The sequence below is a fragment of the Sparus aurata genome, chromosome 3, assembly GCF_900880675.1.
Source record: "Sparus aurata chromosome 3, fSpaAur1.1, whole genome shotgun sequence".
In the NCBI taxonomy this organism is placed as follows: domain Eukaryota; kingdom Metazoa; phylum Chordata; class Actinopteri; order Spariformes; family Sparidae; genus Sparus; species Sparus aurata.
This window is the reverse complement of record NC_044189.1, coordinates 7,485,797-7,504,934: the sequence shown is the minus strand read 5'-3', so window position 1 is coordinate 7,504,934 and position 19,138 is coordinate 7,485,797. Positions and strand designations below refer to the sequence as shown.

General features: G+C 42.0%; 2 protein-coding genes and 1 long non-coding RNA gene across 3 annotated transcripts; 1 reads left to right on the top strand and 2 right to left on the bottom strand.

The window, feature by feature from the left end:
- Window positions 1-4: 4 nt before the first annotated feature.
- LOC115578800 (elongation factor 1-alpha) lies at window positions 5-7,865 on the bottom strand. The gene is made up of 8 exons (XM_030411988.1): window positions 7,728-7,865; window positions 6,541-6,693; window positions 5,208-5,387; window positions 4,812-5,108; window positions 4,493-4,643; window positions 2,471-2,727; window positions 1,477-1,711; window positions 5-379 (listed from the first exon to the last, which is right to left on the bottom strand). The coding sequence occupies exons 2-8, from the start codon at window positions 6,682-6,684 to the stop codon at window positions 255-257; spliced, it is 1,389 nt and encodes a 462-aa protein (XP_030267848.1). The 5' UTR covers window positions 6,685-6,693; window positions 7,728-7,865; the 3' UTR covers window positions 5-254.
- On the top strand, window positions 6,723-16,094 carry LOC115578803 (uncharacterized). Its single transcript, XR_003983533.1, has 2 exons — window positions 6,723-7,495; window positions 13,053-16,094. It is a non-coding gene; the product is annotated as an uncharacterized LOC115578803 (long non-coding RNA).
- On the bottom strand, window positions 8,038-11,733 carry LOC115578802 (elongation factor 1-alpha). The gene is made up of 8 exons (XM_030411990.1): window positions 11,607-11,733; window positions 10,589-10,743; window positions 9,914-10,093; window positions 9,511-9,807; window positions 9,253-9,403; window positions 8,904-9,160; window positions 8,577-8,811; window positions 8,038-8,482 (listed from the first exon to the last, which is right to left on the bottom strand). The coding sequence occupies exons 2-8, from the start codon at window positions 10,730-10,732 to the stop codon at window positions 8,361-8,363; spliced, it is 1,386 nt and encodes a 461-aa protein (XP_030267850.1). The 5' UTR covers window positions 10,733-10,743; window positions 11,607-11,733; the 3' UTR covers window positions 8,038-8,360.
- Window positions 16,095-19,138: the final 3,044 nt, after the last annotated feature.

Here is a 19,138-nt window from a genome sequence, read left to right as displayed (position 1 = left end):
CTTATTCATTTGGCAATGTTTAAGATTTTTATTGTTTTGGTTTCAACTTAATTATGATCATAGTTTCCCCTAAAAGGCACAAGCCTTCCTTTCCTGCGGAAACTTTTCCGATGGGTTTTAATCAGCATAAGCCAGTCCTTGAGTAGAGAGCTGTGCCTCAGAGAAGACGGCGCTGGGTGGCAGGGAAGAAGAGGGGAGGGGGTGGCCCGCTGCTGCTGAGACACGACACTTTGTTGGACGTCCTGCATGAGAATTCATTTCTTCTTCTCGGCCTTCTGTGCAGACTTGGTGACCTTTCCACCAGAGGCGGCCTTCTTCTCGACAGACTTGATGACACCGACAGCTACGGTCTGCCTCATGTCACGCACAGCGAAGCGACCTGGGAGGAAGAGATGGACAAGAAGGGAGAGAAACAGCGGAGTTAATGAGGAGCCTGTAGGTGAGTTTTTTCTGTGTGGGCGCTGAATGTACGCTGCATATTATACTTAAACTGGAAATAGACACATATTCTGCTTAAACGTATCTTCATGAAGTTAAAACTGACTGCACAATAGATATAGAATCAGGAAACCAGCTGCATTTACATCAGTTCCCTTCAAACCTCAATCACTTTACAGTTTTGTCTGCCACCAGAAAAAGGAAGTTTAACTTTCTATTATAGACTTAATGTTTAATTCTATCTAGTCTTTATCTTGCATTAAAAACTGGAAGTTAAAAAAATAAAAATAAATGTTGAATAGATTCTGGAGCATGTCTAGTTACAATTTTAATTCAAGGAAAGACTAGGAACTTTAAATCAATAAGAAATGAATTAAAAATAAATGTTTTAATGAATCTTGGGCTGTCATATTGATGATAATATTCAATATTATCAATAGATTAATACTGATCATCATTAAAAGCTGATAAGATATCACATTTAAGTTTTCTGTCAATTACAGTTGTGTCAAATAGGTGACATGAGCTATTCTTACATAACAATCAACAGACAACAATTTTGTTTTAATCTAGCGTTGGCTCTCTCTTTAAAGGTTGTCATAGTGAACCAAGAGCAATGTTGTTATTCATCTGGAGTGATGTTTCTGTTCACTGGTTGAATGAATGTCAAATACTTTTTGGCTTAGCTTTTGGTCTCCACCACCTCCTTTGGAAGATGTGGCTCTTTAGCTGCTAAATGCTCAGATATGTTCACCAGATATTTGCCAACTGTGTCTGCCTGTTGTTTGATATTGGGCAGAAAGCTCACAGTGAGTTTATAAGAGCTGTGTTACTCCAAATTTATTGGCTGCGGATCTGGGGGCCAGATGGCAATTTTCTGAGAGATGCTAAAAAGCACATTAAGAGCGTTTATTTTGTAAAATATTGATTAGAGCAGCTTTTAAATAGATTCCTTCCACATCATACATTTTGACAGGAAAAGCAACTGTCAATATTCTTCCATGAACAAGGTGTAAAAAAGCCAACAAATTCACTCACCCAGTGGGGGGTACTGGGAGAAGCTCTCAACACACATGGGTTTTCCAGGCACCATGGTGATGATGGCGGCGTCTCCGGACTTGAGAGCCTTGGGGTTGTCCTCTAGCTTCTTGCCAGAACGACGGTCAATCTTCTCCTTGAGCTCGCTGAACTTGCAGGCAATGTGAGCAGTGTGGCAATCAAGCACGGGGGCGTAACCCTGGGAGATCTGGCCAGGGTGGTTCAGGATGATGACCTGCAGACATAGAGATAAGAAGAGAGGTTACAAATCAGCATGGTAGCATTCGTTGCCCCTTGTCTCAAAAGACAGAATTTGAATTTATTGTTCAGGCTGAAGTCTTCACTCGACTAAGTTACACTGGTCTGAAGTCGATGCAGTAGCTTGACTGCGCAGTAAGGACGTGAATAATGTCTTTTCAATTCAATTCGATTTGGGATCTCAGTGCTTCCGGAGACTTGGGATTATGCCGGACGAGCTGTAAGGAGCCATTTATATTTTTTTTTCCCAGCTAAGTCTTAAAACAAATCCCAATCTACTTAAGTTGTTAAGGAGAATGACGCAATGCTGTTATGCTGTAGAGTTTCAGAAATGTTCTGCTGGCTACAAAACATCACCTGATTTTCTGTTAACACAGAATTTGTCATGTCAACCAGCGCTTACATGTAACATGAAAAACTTCTATTATAAGCAGTAGGCGATTTGTGGGGCGACTTTGTTAGCAAACTGATCAAAATGGGTCCCCTATGATAACCTGCCATCCCTTAAAATAGTTAGTATGAGTCATATCTGAGACCAGAGGGACAGTGGCTATCTGATACGCCACTACTAGACAAAGCACAGATTATGTTTTGAGCAAACATACCCACTCAAATCACTTATACAGAGTTTCTGCATGAATGCAAAAATAATGTATAAATTATCAAAGACTGTGAGGGGTTTCATGAAAAATCCAGAAACTCCTTTCCTTATTTCCTCTCCTTTGCTCAGACTCACCTGGGCGGTGAAGTTATCAGCTGCCATGGGTGGGTCGTTCTTGCTGTCGCCAGTCACGTTTCCACGGCGAATCTCCTTAACGGACACGTTCTTGATGTTGAAGCCAACGTTGTCACCAGGGAGAGCCTCAGTCAGAGACTCGTGGTGCATCTCAACGGACTTCACCTCAGTGGTCAGGTTGGGGGGAGCAAAGGTGACGACCATGCCAGGCTTCAGGATACCAGTCTCAACACGGCCGACGGGGACAGTTCCAATACCTGAGAGAGAACAAGAGGCCAAATATTTCAAGTATGTCCTTTAGTAGTAGTAACAATAAAATAATCTGGAATTAGAAGACGTTTGATGGATACACGAGTGGTCTGGTGTGGGCCGCAGTTTGGGAGATATATATGTCTGACTTCTCTTGTATATAACTGAACAAGCACCAAAAAAGTACATTTGAAAAACTTGACAGCAGTGTCTCTTTCCAGAATGTAATTTCCCATCGACATCTATTATACTGAAGAAAAGGCAGACATCTCTACAAGCTGATATCTCCAGAACTCAGTAACTCACATCAAAACAATCCACATGGATAAACAGAACGACAGGTAAGAGGAAAAATATTTATTTTTGATATTTGGGGTGAACTGTCCTTTTAAACAAAGGCTTTAATGAAGCTCACAGGGCTCAAAAGACAGGTTGTCAGGTTAGTCTGCAGCCATTTTTTGAATTTGATCATATCCGATCTCACGTTGAAATCTTGAAGACAGTCCTGCCGCGAATAAAACAACATCAATGTGTTCATACACGTCAGGTGCGGGTGTTAAGGTGTGGTAGAGAGTTTTGAGTACAGTCTTTCATGCCATCGATTAGATCTCAGAAGAGCAGACAGTTGTGTCCTTACGCAAATGTCAGAGCCCGAATCTACAGTATGACGCATCATTTAGTGTCTAATTTCACCACAAGCTGCTGTCACGGTTATCGGTGTAACTCTCAGGACTTCAGGTAGGCATCCTGACTCTGTGCCTTTGTTTGATTTTGACATTTTGTGACTGTATTGTGGTCTATGTTCTGCTTTATTTGCCTATAAACTCAAAGTAAAAGGCATTGCTTGCCAGCCAATTGTTCTGTTTTAAAAGGCAAATTTTGAAGTCATCTGCCATAGTGAGAGACAGGAGAAAGAGAGGGAGTGGCCTGCCGCAGGGGTGTAGGCTTAATTCAAATGAGGCAACTGCAGTGAGGACTCAGCCGTATTCTGCCAGTAAACTACTGTGATGCGGTACACGTCTTTTTTACCGAGCGTAAGTATTCCTTATGACCTCACTGCTTGTGTGATAGTTGACAACTTTGGACTGTGAGTGGAGAACTGCAGTATGTTGGAAACTTGTGATACGAGGGAAGAGGAGTGCTTTCTGTTCTGTCAGCGACTGTGTCCGCGATGTTTCAAAAGGACTTTTCCCTTTTCGTGATCACGATGAGCAAGAGGGCGGCTCATCCTGCATTGTACAGTAAGATATCTCATCAATTTCATTCATTACATAGACAGCTATGTTGACTATTTCATACAGTCTCACCCTTGGATTCAATGTTTGATGACATGCTCTATATTAAAAGTATGGGTGGAAAATTTGTAAACTAGAGAGGCAGTGCTCTTTTTCATTGCACTGCGAATGGAGAGAAATCTGTTTGCATAAACTGACAGGGGAGGAAAATCTAAATGGCCTTATTGTCAGTTACCGGTACTTGTTTTATCAAACTGATATTCTTTTTCTTTACATTATGCTGCTACGACTTTAACCTTCAGCTGATGAGATTTAATTCACTTGTGTTGTTTTCGAAGCGATACAGAAGCGTTTCTCGGTCCAGCTTAGTAACTTTGCCATTGTGAGTTTTTCATAAAGAACATCAAAGGACTGTAGGTATATTTTATTTTTTGAAAGGCAGTTAAATTGTTGTTTGTGGGAAGTACTGCTCATTTTTGCTAACATTATGTTGCTTCCTCTTCTTTGAGGTGACATATTATGACCTGACACCCCTTACCGCCAATCTTGTAGACATCCTGCAGGGGCAGACGCAGGGGCTTGTCAGTGGGGCGGCTGGGTGGCATGATGGAGTCCAGAGCCTCCAGTAGGGTAACGCCGTTGGCACCGCCCTCCTTACGCTCGATCTTCCAGCCCTTGAACCAGCTCATCTAACATTGAGAATGCAGATAAAGAAAGGACAGGAAAAGAGGAAAAATTATAAGCGGTTAGCAAAAGATGAATGACTGCTTTGAGAGGATTCTTAAATGTGATCGTCCAAGAAATCCATTACATTAAATGTGACCACACTACGACTTTGCATGTAACAAGCCCCTTACCTTGTCGCTGGCCTCCAGCATGTTGTCTCCGTGCCATCCAGAGATGGGGACGAAGGCAACAGTGGCGGGGTTGTAGCCGATCTTCTTGATGTAGGTGCTCACTTCCTTGGTGATCTCCTCAAAACGCTTCTGACTGTAAGGGGGCTCAGTGGAGTCCATCTTGTTGACTCCAACGATGAGCTGCTTCACACCCAGAGTGTAGGCCAGCAGAGCGTGCTCACGGGTCTGGCCATTCTTGGAGATACCAGCCTCGAACTCACCAACACCAGCAGCAACGATCAGAACAGCGCAGTCAGCCTAAAATGAAGATCACAATAGTTCCGATTTAAATACGTTAAAGCAAGATGAAAATGTGGTTTAACCTTGAGCTTGCTGTGTATTAACACCATCACTTACCTGAGAGGTACCAGTGATCATGTTCTTGATGAAGTCTCTGTGTCCAGGGGCATCAATGATGGTCACGTAGTACCTGCTAGTCTCGAACTTCCACAGAGCAATGTCAATGGTGATACCACGCTCACGCTCGGCCTTCAGTTTGTCCAGCACCCAGGCGTACTTGAAGGAGCCTTTGCCCATCTGTGGAGGTCAAGGCAACAGCAATGAAGCAGGAAATTAAATGAGTAAAAAGTATTAACCAGCCAGCTTAATTGCAGATTTTTAGCGATAAAGTTGTGCCTCCTTTTATAGAAAAAAACTAAAAATTCTTCTTAAAAGCCTCCTCTGAAAATTACAAGAGGGCTGGAGAAAACTTATTAGACTGTTCAGTATATTAACACCAGAAATATTAAGTGTCACCCCATCCCCCGTCATTCAAGTTCCTAAGTAGGCGCTCACTCTAAATGTCACGGCGACAGTTACATCATTCCTGAAGTAGTTCATCAGGGGGCTCAGTGGGAATACGTTAAGTTAATCATCTAAGAGGACTTTCAGTGCATAACAATATTTTAGATACCAACATTTTGGCGAGCATTCAGAAATTTTAGCCCCGTTCTTCATATTACAAAGTATGCCACATTGCTCAGGGCATTGGTGTTAAATAAAGGTCTCTGCTGGAATAAATTATAATATAAAGTTAGATAAGTTTCCTGATTTAGATCACGAAACACTAAACTTAAAGGAGGTAAACAGACCTAAGAATTTCACCACATTTTTAACACCAATTTAAACACATTTCATTAATCCATAAACAGTATTCAAGTTAAATACGCAGCTGTTACTGCTAAAGCACATTCATCTATATCTTTTTTAATACTACTGATCAATTCCTATTTCAAATTATGTGTTTAAGGCATATTTAGAGAAATTAATATTTATGATTAATTTGCCATATATCATTATGCCTCAATATTTTTCTTATCCCTCAAATGGATTCTACCTATTCTACTAAATGAAGTACCCATTTGAGAGCATATGGAAGTATTTTTTTCATATGTATGTAATGCTGATTTCCCAGTGTTGTAGTACCTATATTAACACCTGAATTAAAGCTTTTATGTATATTCATTATTACGGATAGGGATTTATTCTACAGTGAAAAGGGCAGTGCACGTTTTTTAACAGTAGATGGCAGATTTTAACAATTTACCAGAGCATTTACACCCACCACACCCGGTCCCCCCACATTTCTACAGATGACACTGTCTCTGGATTCACAGTTTGTGTCCTGTGGGTGGTTTCCATTATTGAAAAGTGCAGTGCAGTGCAGTGCTGTGGTGTCGCCATGACCAACCTCAGCCGCCTCCTTCTCGAACTTCTCGATGGTTCTCTTGTCGATTCCTCCGCACTTGTAGATCAGGTGGCCGGTGGTGGTGGACTTGCCGGAGTCGACATGGCCAATGACCACGATGTTGATGTGGACCTTTTCCTTCCCCATTTCGAGTTACTGGTTATAAACAACATGGGGAGTTATGTTGACTGCATAAATTCATATTTCTAGTTAATAATTGTCTCCACTGCGGGACCACCATTTGACTTAATATGACTCAGCTGTATGTAATCGGTAGCTACCGTTAAGTAGCTACATCAGATTATAAACACATATGGGGTAGCTATGCGCACTTAAAATTAAATCCGTCACGTTTGTTCAGAACAACTTTAATCGAAAATATGCTGACATGTTCACCATGAATATCTTTGTCATGTCTCAACCTTGTCGCAACTGCGGCACAAGCCGTTAGCTAACCGTTAGTTACTAAACCGTAAGACAACATCGTGTTCAAAATGTCGCTGTGTGGTGCAGAGGCGTCTCATTTAAACAAGTTTGGAAAAGACGCATTAAATGAGCAAAAAAACCCCTGCATCTTTTTTTTTTTACCCAAAGTCATTTTCGGTGCTCGTTCACGACACCGGAAAGGCGACACTGCTGCTGGTGAGTCACGCGCCATGTGCTAGAAGCCGGCCTCCATGTTGCGCCGTGTGCGCAGAGCCGCCATGTTACCAACTGATGCAAGCGCGCGCACATACACTGTACACCCAGCACTGGGGTGGAAGCATGCGCGTTCACGAGTATAGAAAGAAAGGACTACCATGACTGGCAAAAGAATAATCAGACTCCTCTTTTGCAGTATTAGACCATAGTCCGGTTGTTGAATTTGTGTTCCTTTTTTCCATCATCAGTATGTTGAGCCTCGGTGAATCAGCAGAACAGATCACGACATCCCATACAAAAATCTGGAGAGATTGAGGTGAGCCAGCATGTTTACCCATTATATTTATCAGTACCTTATTTTAAAAAGACAGCCTAGCAGCATCTGATGCCTTTAGTCTAGATCCAGGCAGTGATTTTCTGACTCAAGCCAATATATGCAGATTCTACTCCCTGCCCTGAATAATACCGCAGCCTCTTTTTTTAAAAAAACCATGCATTTTAGCTGGTAAGACGAGCCATCGAGCTCTTAAAGATGACATTTTACGTACCTGTGCCCAGCAATAAACAAGACGTCCCCTGATTAGAGCGAAGGGAAAAAAGGACAGAATGTGATGTGTCCAGAGTTTTTATACGGAACCAGAGGAGAGGGAGGGCTGTGCATGCTCTTGTTGCTGTCAGACTAAAAATAAAGGGTGCCATTGGCTGGGGTGGCATAATTCCTACCGAGGCGATTGGCTGAGAAGTGCATCACGGCACACAGATAGCATGGTCAAAAACAGCTGCATCACAGCAGAAGCTCGCCTGTGACAGCAAAGAACTAAAGCAACTGCAGCACTAAAAAGGATAAAGACAAGCCAATTTCAATTTTTTCAAAGACATTTATTTTATTAGTTACCAGCAGCTTTCTTTCCAATTAATGTGGCATTTTAACATCAAGATACAGTTCTAAACCATTTCCAACTTAAAACTTAACTGAGAAGAAGCACTGTCGTGTGATTCAGGTAAGTGACAATGCCACGTAGTTCTTTTTTCCTGCGAAAACTTTTGCGATGGGTTTTAATCAGCATAAGCCAGTCCTTGAGTACAGAACTCTGCCTCAGAGAAGATGATCCAGGATGGGGGTAAGGGGTGGCCCGCTGCTGCCGGCACACTTCTTGTTGCTGGATGTCCTGCACGACCATTCATTTCTTCTTCTGGGCCTTCTCTGCAGCCTTGGTTGTCTTTCCAGACACTTCCTTGAGCTCAACAGCCTTGATGACACCAACAGCCACTGTCTGCCTCATGTCGCGCACAGCGAAACGACCTAGGAATAGAACAGGGGAGCAGTTAGTGAGTGCGCTTCATTTCACTGCACAAAGCATTTTAAGTGTATGTTTGAGTCAAAGGACTAAACGTACCAAGGGGAGGGTAGCTGGAGAAGGGCTCCACAACCATGGGCTTCTGTGGGTGCAGTTTGACAATGGCGGCATCACCAGACTTGACAAACTTGGGGGCATCCTCAAGCTTCTTGCCAGAACGACGGTCGATCTTCTCGATGAGCTCGGTGAACTTGCAGGCGATGTGAGCTGTGTGGCAATCCAGCACAGGTGCGTAGCCGGCATTGATCTGGCCAGGGTGGTTCAGGATGATGACCTGTGGACAAATTCTTTAAGTTAAACCTCTTGCAGCTTGACCCAAGCCTGGAAACCAAGTTCCTTTAACCCCTTTAAATTCATAGTACACACCTGAGCGTTGAAGTTGTCAGCTCCCTTGGGTGGGTCGTTCTTGCTGTCACCAGCAACGTATCCACGACGGATTTCCTTGACGGACACGTTCTTGATGTTGAAGCCAACGTTGTCACCAGGGACAGCCTCTGGCAGAGACTCGTGGTGCATCTCCACAGACTTGACCTCAGTGGTCAGCTGGGGGGGAGCGAAGGTGACAACCATACCGGGCTTCAGGACACCAGTCTCAACACGGCCGACGGGTACAGTTCCAATACCTGAGGAGAATCATAGGTGTAAGTAATAAAGAAACTAGTGCCTAAGGGTTTGAATTTGTACCATCGTCTTGTTATCAAGCATTAATTCTTACCGCCGATTTTGTAGACATCCTGCAGGGGCAGACGAAGGGGCTTGTCGGTGGGGCGACTGGGTGGCACGATGGCATCAAGAGCCTCCAGCAGTGTGGTTCCGTTAGCATTGCCCTCCTTGCGCTCAACCTTCCATCCCTTGAACCAGCTCATCTATGGTGGTTTTGAAAGAGGGGAGAAATCAGTCCATGTTCCCAAATCTGATTAAATAAGTCAAATTCAAAACCATCCCTTGGGGACGAAGTTGAACATGTCCTTACCTTTTCACTGGTCTCCAGCATGTTGTCACCGTGCCATCCAGAGATGGGGACGAAGGCAACAGAGGCGGGGTTGTAGCCGATCTTCTTGATGTAGGTGCTCACTTCCTTGGTGATTTCCTCAAAACGGGCCTGGCTGTAAGGGGGCTCGGTGGAGTCCATCTTGTTGACTCCAACGATGAGCTGCTTCACACCAAGGGTGAAGGCCAGCAGGGCGTGCTCACGGGTCTGGCCGTTCTTGGAGATACCAGCCTCGAACTCACCAACACCAGCAGCAACGATCAGCACAGCGCAGTCAGCCTAAAAAGGAAGATCACAAGAGTTCAGATTAACACATTAAAGCGAGATGAAAATGGTAAAGTCAAGTTTAACCTTGAGCTTGCTGTGTATAAACACTATCATTTACCTGAGAGGTACCAGTGATCATGTTCTTGATGAAGTCTCTGTGTCCAGGGGCATCAATGATGGTCACGTAGTACCTGCTAGTCTCGAACTTCCACAGAGCGATGTCAATGGTGATACCACGCTCACGCTCGGCCTTCAGTTTGTCCAGCACCCAGGCGTACTTGAAGGAGCCCTTGCCCATCTGTGGAGGGATAAATAAGAAATGTTTCATTTCCATTTGATTATACCCTTAGATTTTAAGCATTTTGCTAGTAAAAAAACTCAGACCATTGTTTGTCAAGGCATGTTTGTTGTGGTAAGCAGCCATGTTTGGATTACACAAGCAGTCATGTTAAAGATCCAACACATCCACCAAGACCACTTTGATAATACCATTTTATTAACTTTCAACACACAACAGCCATGTCAGTAGCTTTTTACATTCCATTAGATACATTTATAATGTGATCATGTGTAAAGTTTATGTAACATTTCTTTGTAGCACAGCCTGAGGCCTCTACTCAGTTTTAGTGCACAGTCACTATAAGCGCTGCTCACGTTAAGCCCCACCCCGCGTGCGCGCACACAGTCGCTACATTCTCGTGCCGGGCAGCAGGGCTCAGAGTGGGCATGCTGACGCCGCCATCTTGGCTCTTGAATGCAACTGTTGTAAAGATTAGATAAAATAGCGGCTCACCTCAGCGGCTTCCTTCTCGAACTTCTCGATGGTTCTCTTGTCGATTCCTCCGCATTTGTAGATCAGATGACCGGTGGAGGTGGACTTGCCGGAGTCGACATGGCCAATGACCACGATGTTGATGTGGATCTTTTCCTTTCCCATTGTTGTAGTTTCTGCCACGAATTAAAAAAAAAATAAAAAATACATCGGTTAGCTTTCATTTTTAAGCCCACCATTTTGTGTTAGCCTTGTAAAACGTGTACTTAGTGTGCTTACAAGGGGAGTGAACCGGTAATTGAACCATGGCATTTCGGGCCTGCCTCAACTTGAAAGCCGTACTAGCAATAACGTCACGGAGGTAGTGTTGGCAAGTACTTAAAATGGCGATCAAAAGTCACATTTCACAATGTCGAAATTGGTTAAAAGTCTCCTTCGTTGCTGGATAACGGTTTGAGATTTGAGCCGCGAACAGGCGGTGGCTGCTAGGCCTCGCTCGGCCACAGGCCAGGCGAGACACGTGTTACTCCATGGGCCACGTCGGATAAAGTTACAAAGATCGCTAAATATCCAGAAGCCAATTCGTCCGGACTCCCGACACCTGTCACTGGATAATATGTACAGTTGTTTCATGGAGGAGGAGGAAGAAATGCCCCTCCAGCATCCTCACATCTCGGCTGACTTCGTATCCTCTTTGTTCCTTTTCCCCCCACATTCTCTCCTCCCTCGTTGTCGTCGTTTTGTCCAAAGTTAAAGTCAACCTCGGCAACACTTTTACATTTTAACGGCACGAAGCAAGTTAGCAAAACGACACGTGAAAGCTAATGTTAACATTAACGTTTCTATGGGTAATTCCTGCTCTTTTTTTTAAATCCACAGGTCTGTGTGAAGTTACATAACCGAAAAAGCAAAGTTTTGGATGAAAACGGATCTAATAATGGGAGAAGGACTTCTCACTAAATCTTCTTAAGCACCACAAAGAGTTACAGGCCTGCGTCCTTCGCTCGAGTTCCACCATATGAATCAAAGCAGAACTTACCGGTGTTTCTGGGTTTTCACGGCCAAAGCTGCTGCCCCTAGCCAGGTAACAGAAAGAGGAAGAGTAGGGGTGGACCGAGAGGTTTTATACTGAATGGGAGGCGGCCTGACTTCCCGTCGCCCTCCCCGGTGCGGACCCGCAAATCACACACATTCCTGCAAAAAACGTCAGCACGCCGCCGGATGAACCGCCTGAAACATGTATGTTGTCGCACCGGGGGGATTTGTTGAAATTGTTGAACTATCCACTAAAGAGGGACACCATAATGAAAGACAATAAGAATGGGCCAGAAAAAAACAGGGTGCGAGGCGCAGGAGTGTGTTGTTGGTGGACGGTTGGACAGTTTAACCGTTATTTTGTTCTGTTAGTTTCCTGCGATCAGCTGCGCGAGAGCAACGCACCGTTATGTTTGGAAGTTGTTGTGACTTCCTGTTGTGACATTTTCAGCTGTTCAACTATAAATAAGAATAAATAGGATAAACACCATGAAGTCAGACAAAATTAAGTTATAAAATTAAAAATATTTAAAAAAATATTGAGATTGTTTTCCATAAGAATACATGCAAAACACACACAATGAGACAAAATATGTCTTCATGCAACACAAAAAGGCTAATTCAGGGGTTTGTTTATTAATAATTCATTCTTTTTATGCTTGGTAATTTAGATTCTCTGCACATTTTCCCATTAAAGTTGCACTAAGTACTTATAGTGAAGAAGTTTTAATCAAAAGAAGATTTTTTTTTCTTAAATACACAGTTTTCCTTTGCTTATGTGTGGCGAACCCTGCCACCTTTCTGTCTTCAGGACCTTATTTTCCAATGAGAACAGCTTGTTTTGTATTATGGCGTCATTATTGTTGTAAATATTAAAACCTCACTTCTAAATTTTGAACTTCTTCTCCAAAGCTACACCATGCCCCTTTAGTTTAAAAAGATTCCAACATAATCACCATTTAAATGACATTATTTACATACACTCGAAGACCCCGACAGCTCAGCACAAAGCCCCCCTCGGACCTCCTCCCAGTCTCTCACCCACTGGTAACACTGGGACGACTCATCGTCTTGACAAGATTATCTAAATCTGAGAGAGATTTGCATTCAAACAGGGAGCCCAGACTCTGAAAGGATGAACTCACGCTGTGTTCGAGACACCTTATCAGCTGGTCGTTTGCATTGAGAACAGACGGTTTAAATCATGATGTCGTCAGGGTGAAGCGAAGTGTATCTTTAATTTGACTGATTAAAAAGCGAAAATCTGCATGTAATAGTTAAGAGAAAGGCCTGTTTTGTCACTGGGATGCTACTTGCAGGTCAGGAGGTCAGATTCTGTCTCTTCCTCCATCAATGTGGCACGCTGCCCAGTATAGAGGCAGCCGGCATCCTCACACACAATTATATATATACAGACACACACTAACTACTCGCTCTGCTTTCACTCCAGTTCAGGTAACAGCTACTTGGACTTGGCAGCTGCTGCCTTCACTCAGCGGAGAGCAGAGCGACCACGAGGGGGGAAGTGGAGCGACTGGCCAAGATGAGGACAGCGAGCGAGCGAGGGAGGCGATGAGGCGACTGGGGGTCAGGAGGAGAGCGACAACTTGCTTTAAGAGTCCTAAAAAGTGATGGTAAAATGAGCAGAGGGATGATTTTCTCTGCTGGAGCCTTAAGGGAACATTCAAGTTATTAAAAAGCACTTATAAGCAGACATCTTGTCAAAACTACTTATTTATTGTTTAACTATTTAAGAGAAATCCCTCCTAAAATCCAACACACAGACTTCTTCTGCAGGCAGATATAACTCACTAAGTTCATGCTTGGTTTGAAACTGGCTCCTCCGTGTTTAAATTCCCATGACAAGGTTGTCAAAGCTGTATGTGGAGAACTACACTTGTAGTTCTGAACTTGCATCACAAAGCATAATGTACCTCTCAATATCTTCTCACTCCACAGGTTGGCAAAGTTTTGAGCAACTTATACTCATAACCGCAGGCTTAAAAATGTGGCCTGATCAAGATTAAATTAGCTCAAGTACGACATGGTGTGTTATAGATTAGCAACAGCAGAGCCTTCTTTAAACAGCTCTCTGTCTAAACTGCAGCGTGGAAATTTAAATTACAGTTTTGGCCATCTTGTCTCCGTCAGGTCACCTCCGACATTGTGTCCGGTGTCTTTTAATTGGTCTATCAATAAGTGATATAAATCATATTATTCTTTTTAGATTTCTATGTTTTTACATTATAAGAAGTGCAACATTTAGAGCTCAACTCGGCTCTCAGGTGACTCAGGTGTGTGTCGTTTCATTAAAAGACTTTGGAGATAAAAGTGAAGACTTTTAATGCAGTGACATTACTTGACTAAGAGCCAGTTTGGGCCTGAATTCTGTACTTTTTCTAGTGAAAAATTTAAATTGAAACCCTCAATAAATCTACCTCGATTGAATCACATACTGAAGAAGTGTAAAATAGATGTGTGATTAAAAAGTAAAGAAAGAAAACAGGTTGTTGTCGGTTTTGTCGTTTGTTTAATGTGACGCCTGACAAAGATTGCTCAACCAAAACACAGCAGATTTTTATCTTGACTTGGTTTACTATGTGTACAAAGGTATTTTAAAAAAAAATCTGATGTTAAATGTTGAAAAGAACATTTTTCGAATAAACATTTTCAACTTTGACGTTACAGCAAAACTTTAGTGGATTTTCCGGCTTTTAATTCTAGTCTGGAAAATGATAAAAAACATTATCAGAGAATATTAGCAACCCAAAATTGTGACGTACATTATTTGTACATTTGTAAATCTCCTCTAGTTCACAGGCGGTGGCTGGTTGTCTGAGATTTTACAGTGACAGCTCTCTGTCCACCTGAGGGACAAAGAAATGTGCACACGCCTCTTTGCCTGAAATCTACAAGTCTGTCGTCGGCGGTGCTAACCATAGCCTCAAGGCCTGAGTTGAATGGCAGCTGTAAAACATCACCTGAGTCTAAACACCTTGTTTAAAGTAAGTTACTCTCACTGAAATGTGACAGAGAACAAGACGTGAACTGAGACAGACGCAGGAGTAATTCAGCTGTTTAACCAGCTTGTCAAGGGAAGTGGATTTTTCAACTCTTGTCAGTGGCACCAGCTGTGTGAGGAGATGAGGAGTATGAAGTATGAGAGGTGATTATTTGGACATTTACCTGCACTACAGGTAGAGTGCCTCGCTCTCGTCCATCATCTCCTCCAACATGATTTTGAACGACCCGCATCTTCATTCTTCCCTATTTTCAGGTTTTATAGCCGTTGGCAACTTAGCTTTAAGGTGCGTTTTTGCCACAATAGATAGATAGATAGATAGATATTATCACGTGTGTATTGATTACTCAAAGCTTCCCTCATCACACGCACACTTAAAGTCTGCGCGCGCCGGTGTGCTCACGCAGTGCCTCGGTCACAGCTCGGTTCATAAAGAAATGTCCGCTAATGATCTGATGGCTGAACAGAGCAAAGTACAACAGCTGTGCTCTTATTCCAGGCTCTAAACTCGGGGAGAGAGGGGGACGCATGAGTGTGTGTGTCGGTGCCAATGTGTGTGTGTATGTGTGTGAAAGGGAGAATGTGATTCAACAGCCCGACTGGCAGCACGTCAGCGATGAGTCATCTGGTATGTGTGGTGGTTATAGCAACAGGAGAGATCTGAACATTTTAACCACGGACTGAGAAAAACCTGCTGTCTGTTTGCACCGACGGAGACGTTTTTGATTTCCTGTCTGTAATTGCCAGGAGAAATGTTCATTGATTCTTAACCAATTAATTTTTAACCACCCGGTTTATTATGATGTACCTCAGAGAATCAGCTGAGTGTTCTCCCAGACAGACGCATGTTCAAACTCTTTTAAAGCTCCGTTTGATTGGATTCATCTCTAAACATTGACGTCAAATCTTCAGATTATTCAAAGTAGCCCTATAACTTTATGACAGTCATTTTGTTATGATTCATTATTTGTCACGTTTGTTTGTGCCTTTCCTGCATGAACCACCAATAATAGATAAATGTCTTAAAAACATGATGTGTCTGAAGAGTCTCATCCTGGCAACAATGAATGTGTTTATGATTTGTTCTTCTTCAGCCACGAGTGGACTGAGGTCGGCCACTGGTGTTGGACGGTGAGGCCTGAGGTTCCTGTTCATCCCAAGGGCGTCAGACGGGGTCGAGGTCAGGGAAGTGTCTATCTCGCAATGTTAAAGAAAGTGAAAAGAAAAAACACACCAACCAACAAATAAACAAACTAACAAACCAACAAACATACAGGGGTGAAAACATAACCTCCTTGTCTGAGGTAATTAAAGTTACATATTTTTATAATCAAGTATAATACTATACACCATGTGTGCATTACAATTATGGGTACAATGATCCATCACGTGCATTGTTTATCTGATTCTTGAACTACTGTAACCATTGAATTTAACAAGTGCTGAATCAATAAAGTTTTATCTGACACAGCTATCTTGCTTTTTTTTGTCAACAAAACGGGTATTTCAACCCGTCAGCATTTAATGAATTATTACTTGAAAAGGAGAAATCACTCTCTGCTAAAACAACTCATGGGAACAACTTGTGAGATAGATAGATAGATAGATAGATAGATAGATAGATAGATAGATAGATAGGTGGTGGTGGTGGGCAGCATCGTCATTTTAGTCCGGTACTTCAGCGTTGTCTTCATTTGCCTACTGTGAGAAACGTGACTCGGTGTCTGTGTGGGTGCAGAAAAAATAAAAGTCGGCACTGACTGGTTCTGATCGGTGCCAACATTCACAGAATCCCACAGCACTGGCATTCATGAGCATGCAGGCAGAGTTTAGGGTAAGTCACACTAAATAGCAAAGTCAGCACAGCACACTGTATGCAATTAGAATCACAACCCAGGGGAACAGTTCATGCAAATAAGGGGCATTTGCAACACACAGCCACGTCCAGCTCACACTTGCAAAGCACCCTTTTGGTTGTCCAGGCTATCGTCTGCATTTGTTTCACACCCGCAGTGTTGAGAAGTGTTTATCACACGCATATCAGAGCCTCCAGGCTGCAGAGCTGCTCGGTTAAATGTTTGGCTTCTACATTTGTGGCTGCAGGAAATTTCCCACACATCTGGCACTGATTGCCCCCTCTGGCTAGTATACAAGGGGAGGACTCCTCTTCTTCTTCTTCTTTCAAGACGTATTCAGTTGTTTTCACCCGTATGCTTGAGCTGGATTTGTGAAGTAGCTGAAGCATAAAAGAAATAAACATGACTTTACTTTCCCCCTGTGATTAAGTGTTTGATTTTTCCGCTCCAAATGCTCGGTCACTGGGGCATGGAGTGTATTTGAACCTTTGAGCATAAAATAAAACAACGTATTTATTGATTTTTAAATGTGCATCATGTGCTTCAAATAAAGGTAGTGAGGTGTCCGGTCAAGTTTTGTGTGATCTATTATAAACATTTGACACATGGATTTATTCATTGTTCTAAGCTATTTTTCACTTTTACAGGTCTGTGGTAAAAAAAAATAAAAAATGACTTCCTTTAAAGAAATACTTACTTACAGGCTGTTGTTTGAATATATCAGTTTATTATAAATACTTCTCAGGAAGCCAAATAATCAATAATCCTGTCTCAGCAATATCCTCTTGAGAATATTGCTCATAACCATGAAATGATTTCTTAACAGTTTTGCCTGGTGTATTCATACATTTCTGACGATGGAGATGTGTAAGGGACTAAATTCTGGAATTTAAGAGAAACTGAAATGACATGAATGAAAAAAAATAGTGAGACAAACGTCTGAGCTATGTTTTATTGAAATATAGGTGTATAAAAAGAACATCCTACTGCTGTTTTATGAAGAGTGACATCCTGCAGGGGGTAAATGAATCTTCTATGTGCAGAATAAAGGCTCTGCATGTTGTATGCAAGGCGTTCTTTAGCTTTAATAATGTATTCTACAAGCATGGAGTGTATATTTGCTCCTGCAGGACAGTCACATAACAGCACTGTCATCAAACATTCATTGGCAAGAGTGAGTCACACAATGATAGCATGACCTAATGCTAGCCAGCTAGCTTCCACGGTAACACTGATTTAACTTAGAAATAAAGCTTGTTTGAGTTTTAAAAATACATTGACGTCACTTTGTTCTTTTATAGTCTCGAAAGGCCGAGTATGATGCAAACATTCACACAATAAACGTGAAATTTAGCTGGTGAAGCAGCTAGCTGAAGATTCACATGATAATTAAAGCTCTAAGCTAGCTAGCTGTTGTACAAATCCGTTGGTTTGACTGTAAATATCCTAATAAACCCGCCGTTTAAAAAAAAAGAAAATAAAAATTGAATTGAGCCACCTTAAATTAAAATTAAAGAATATTAAGATGAGTAATTTAAAGAAGAAAGAGTGAATTTTCAATGGATTATAGAACCAGCGAGTGGAATTAAATACTAGGAGGACATGTGAGTATCAAGAAGGGGGAAGGTAAATCCCGTTACACCGCACCCAATTCATCGTGAACTTCCGGGTCATTCGTCAAAAATCTGATGCAAGCTTCAACACCAACCTGGCAACAAGACCTACACCCTGTTAGCCAACTGTGAGGCATGTGTCAGTGTTGAGTTAGATGATTTCAAACAGGACACACGTCTCTGTTCCACTTACGTAACTACAATGAGGGAAATAAAGTAGTAAAGTAATCAATAATTAAGCCTACATATAAGTACAAACACAAGTCTGTACCCACTTTCTGTTTCTGTGGATTAATGACTACCCAACTTGTTGTCTGATATATTTCTCTGTGGTTCATTCATTTATAAAGATTATAGGGATACATTTGTAATGCTAAATATGCTAATAGGATTAATTCTATAGACTAAATATAGTAAATCATCTCAAAAGTGTTTAAAAGTTTGACTGAATGAAGTGTTTTGTCTTAAAGTATCCCTTTTTAACATGCAAGACTATGTTGAAATGTTATCCAAAATGTTTTGTGTGTCTTTATCTTATACTTTTTTTAATGTGATTTTGCTTTTTTCCATTCTGACTATCCTGAGATCACTGCTTGTATTTAGTTTCTTGTGCCATCCAGTGGCTGCAGGGAGGAATTAAGTGCCTTTAAACAGCCAAAGATCTGGTGGAAGGGCAGCTTTCAAATAAATGGCCCTCATTTATCTGGAGTAATTTACAGGATCGACTCCAACTTGACACATTAGCATCAATATGACATTTCAAAAACTTTGGTGAGAGGTTTTATTGACTTTTGGTGTGACTGTTTTACATAATATGGCTGTATTTATTATTCTTTTTATACCTACGCCGAGGACAGAATTCGTTTATTTGTTAATTATGCAGCTATTCTGTCAGGCCGTTGTCATTATAAATGTTTTTCAACACATTTATGTACATTATATGTATTTGTATCATACAGATAGGGTTTTTTAATGACTTATTTCTAAATTTCTGCACTCAAAAAACTTATTTCCCTAAAACATTGACTTTATGTATTTCATTAAC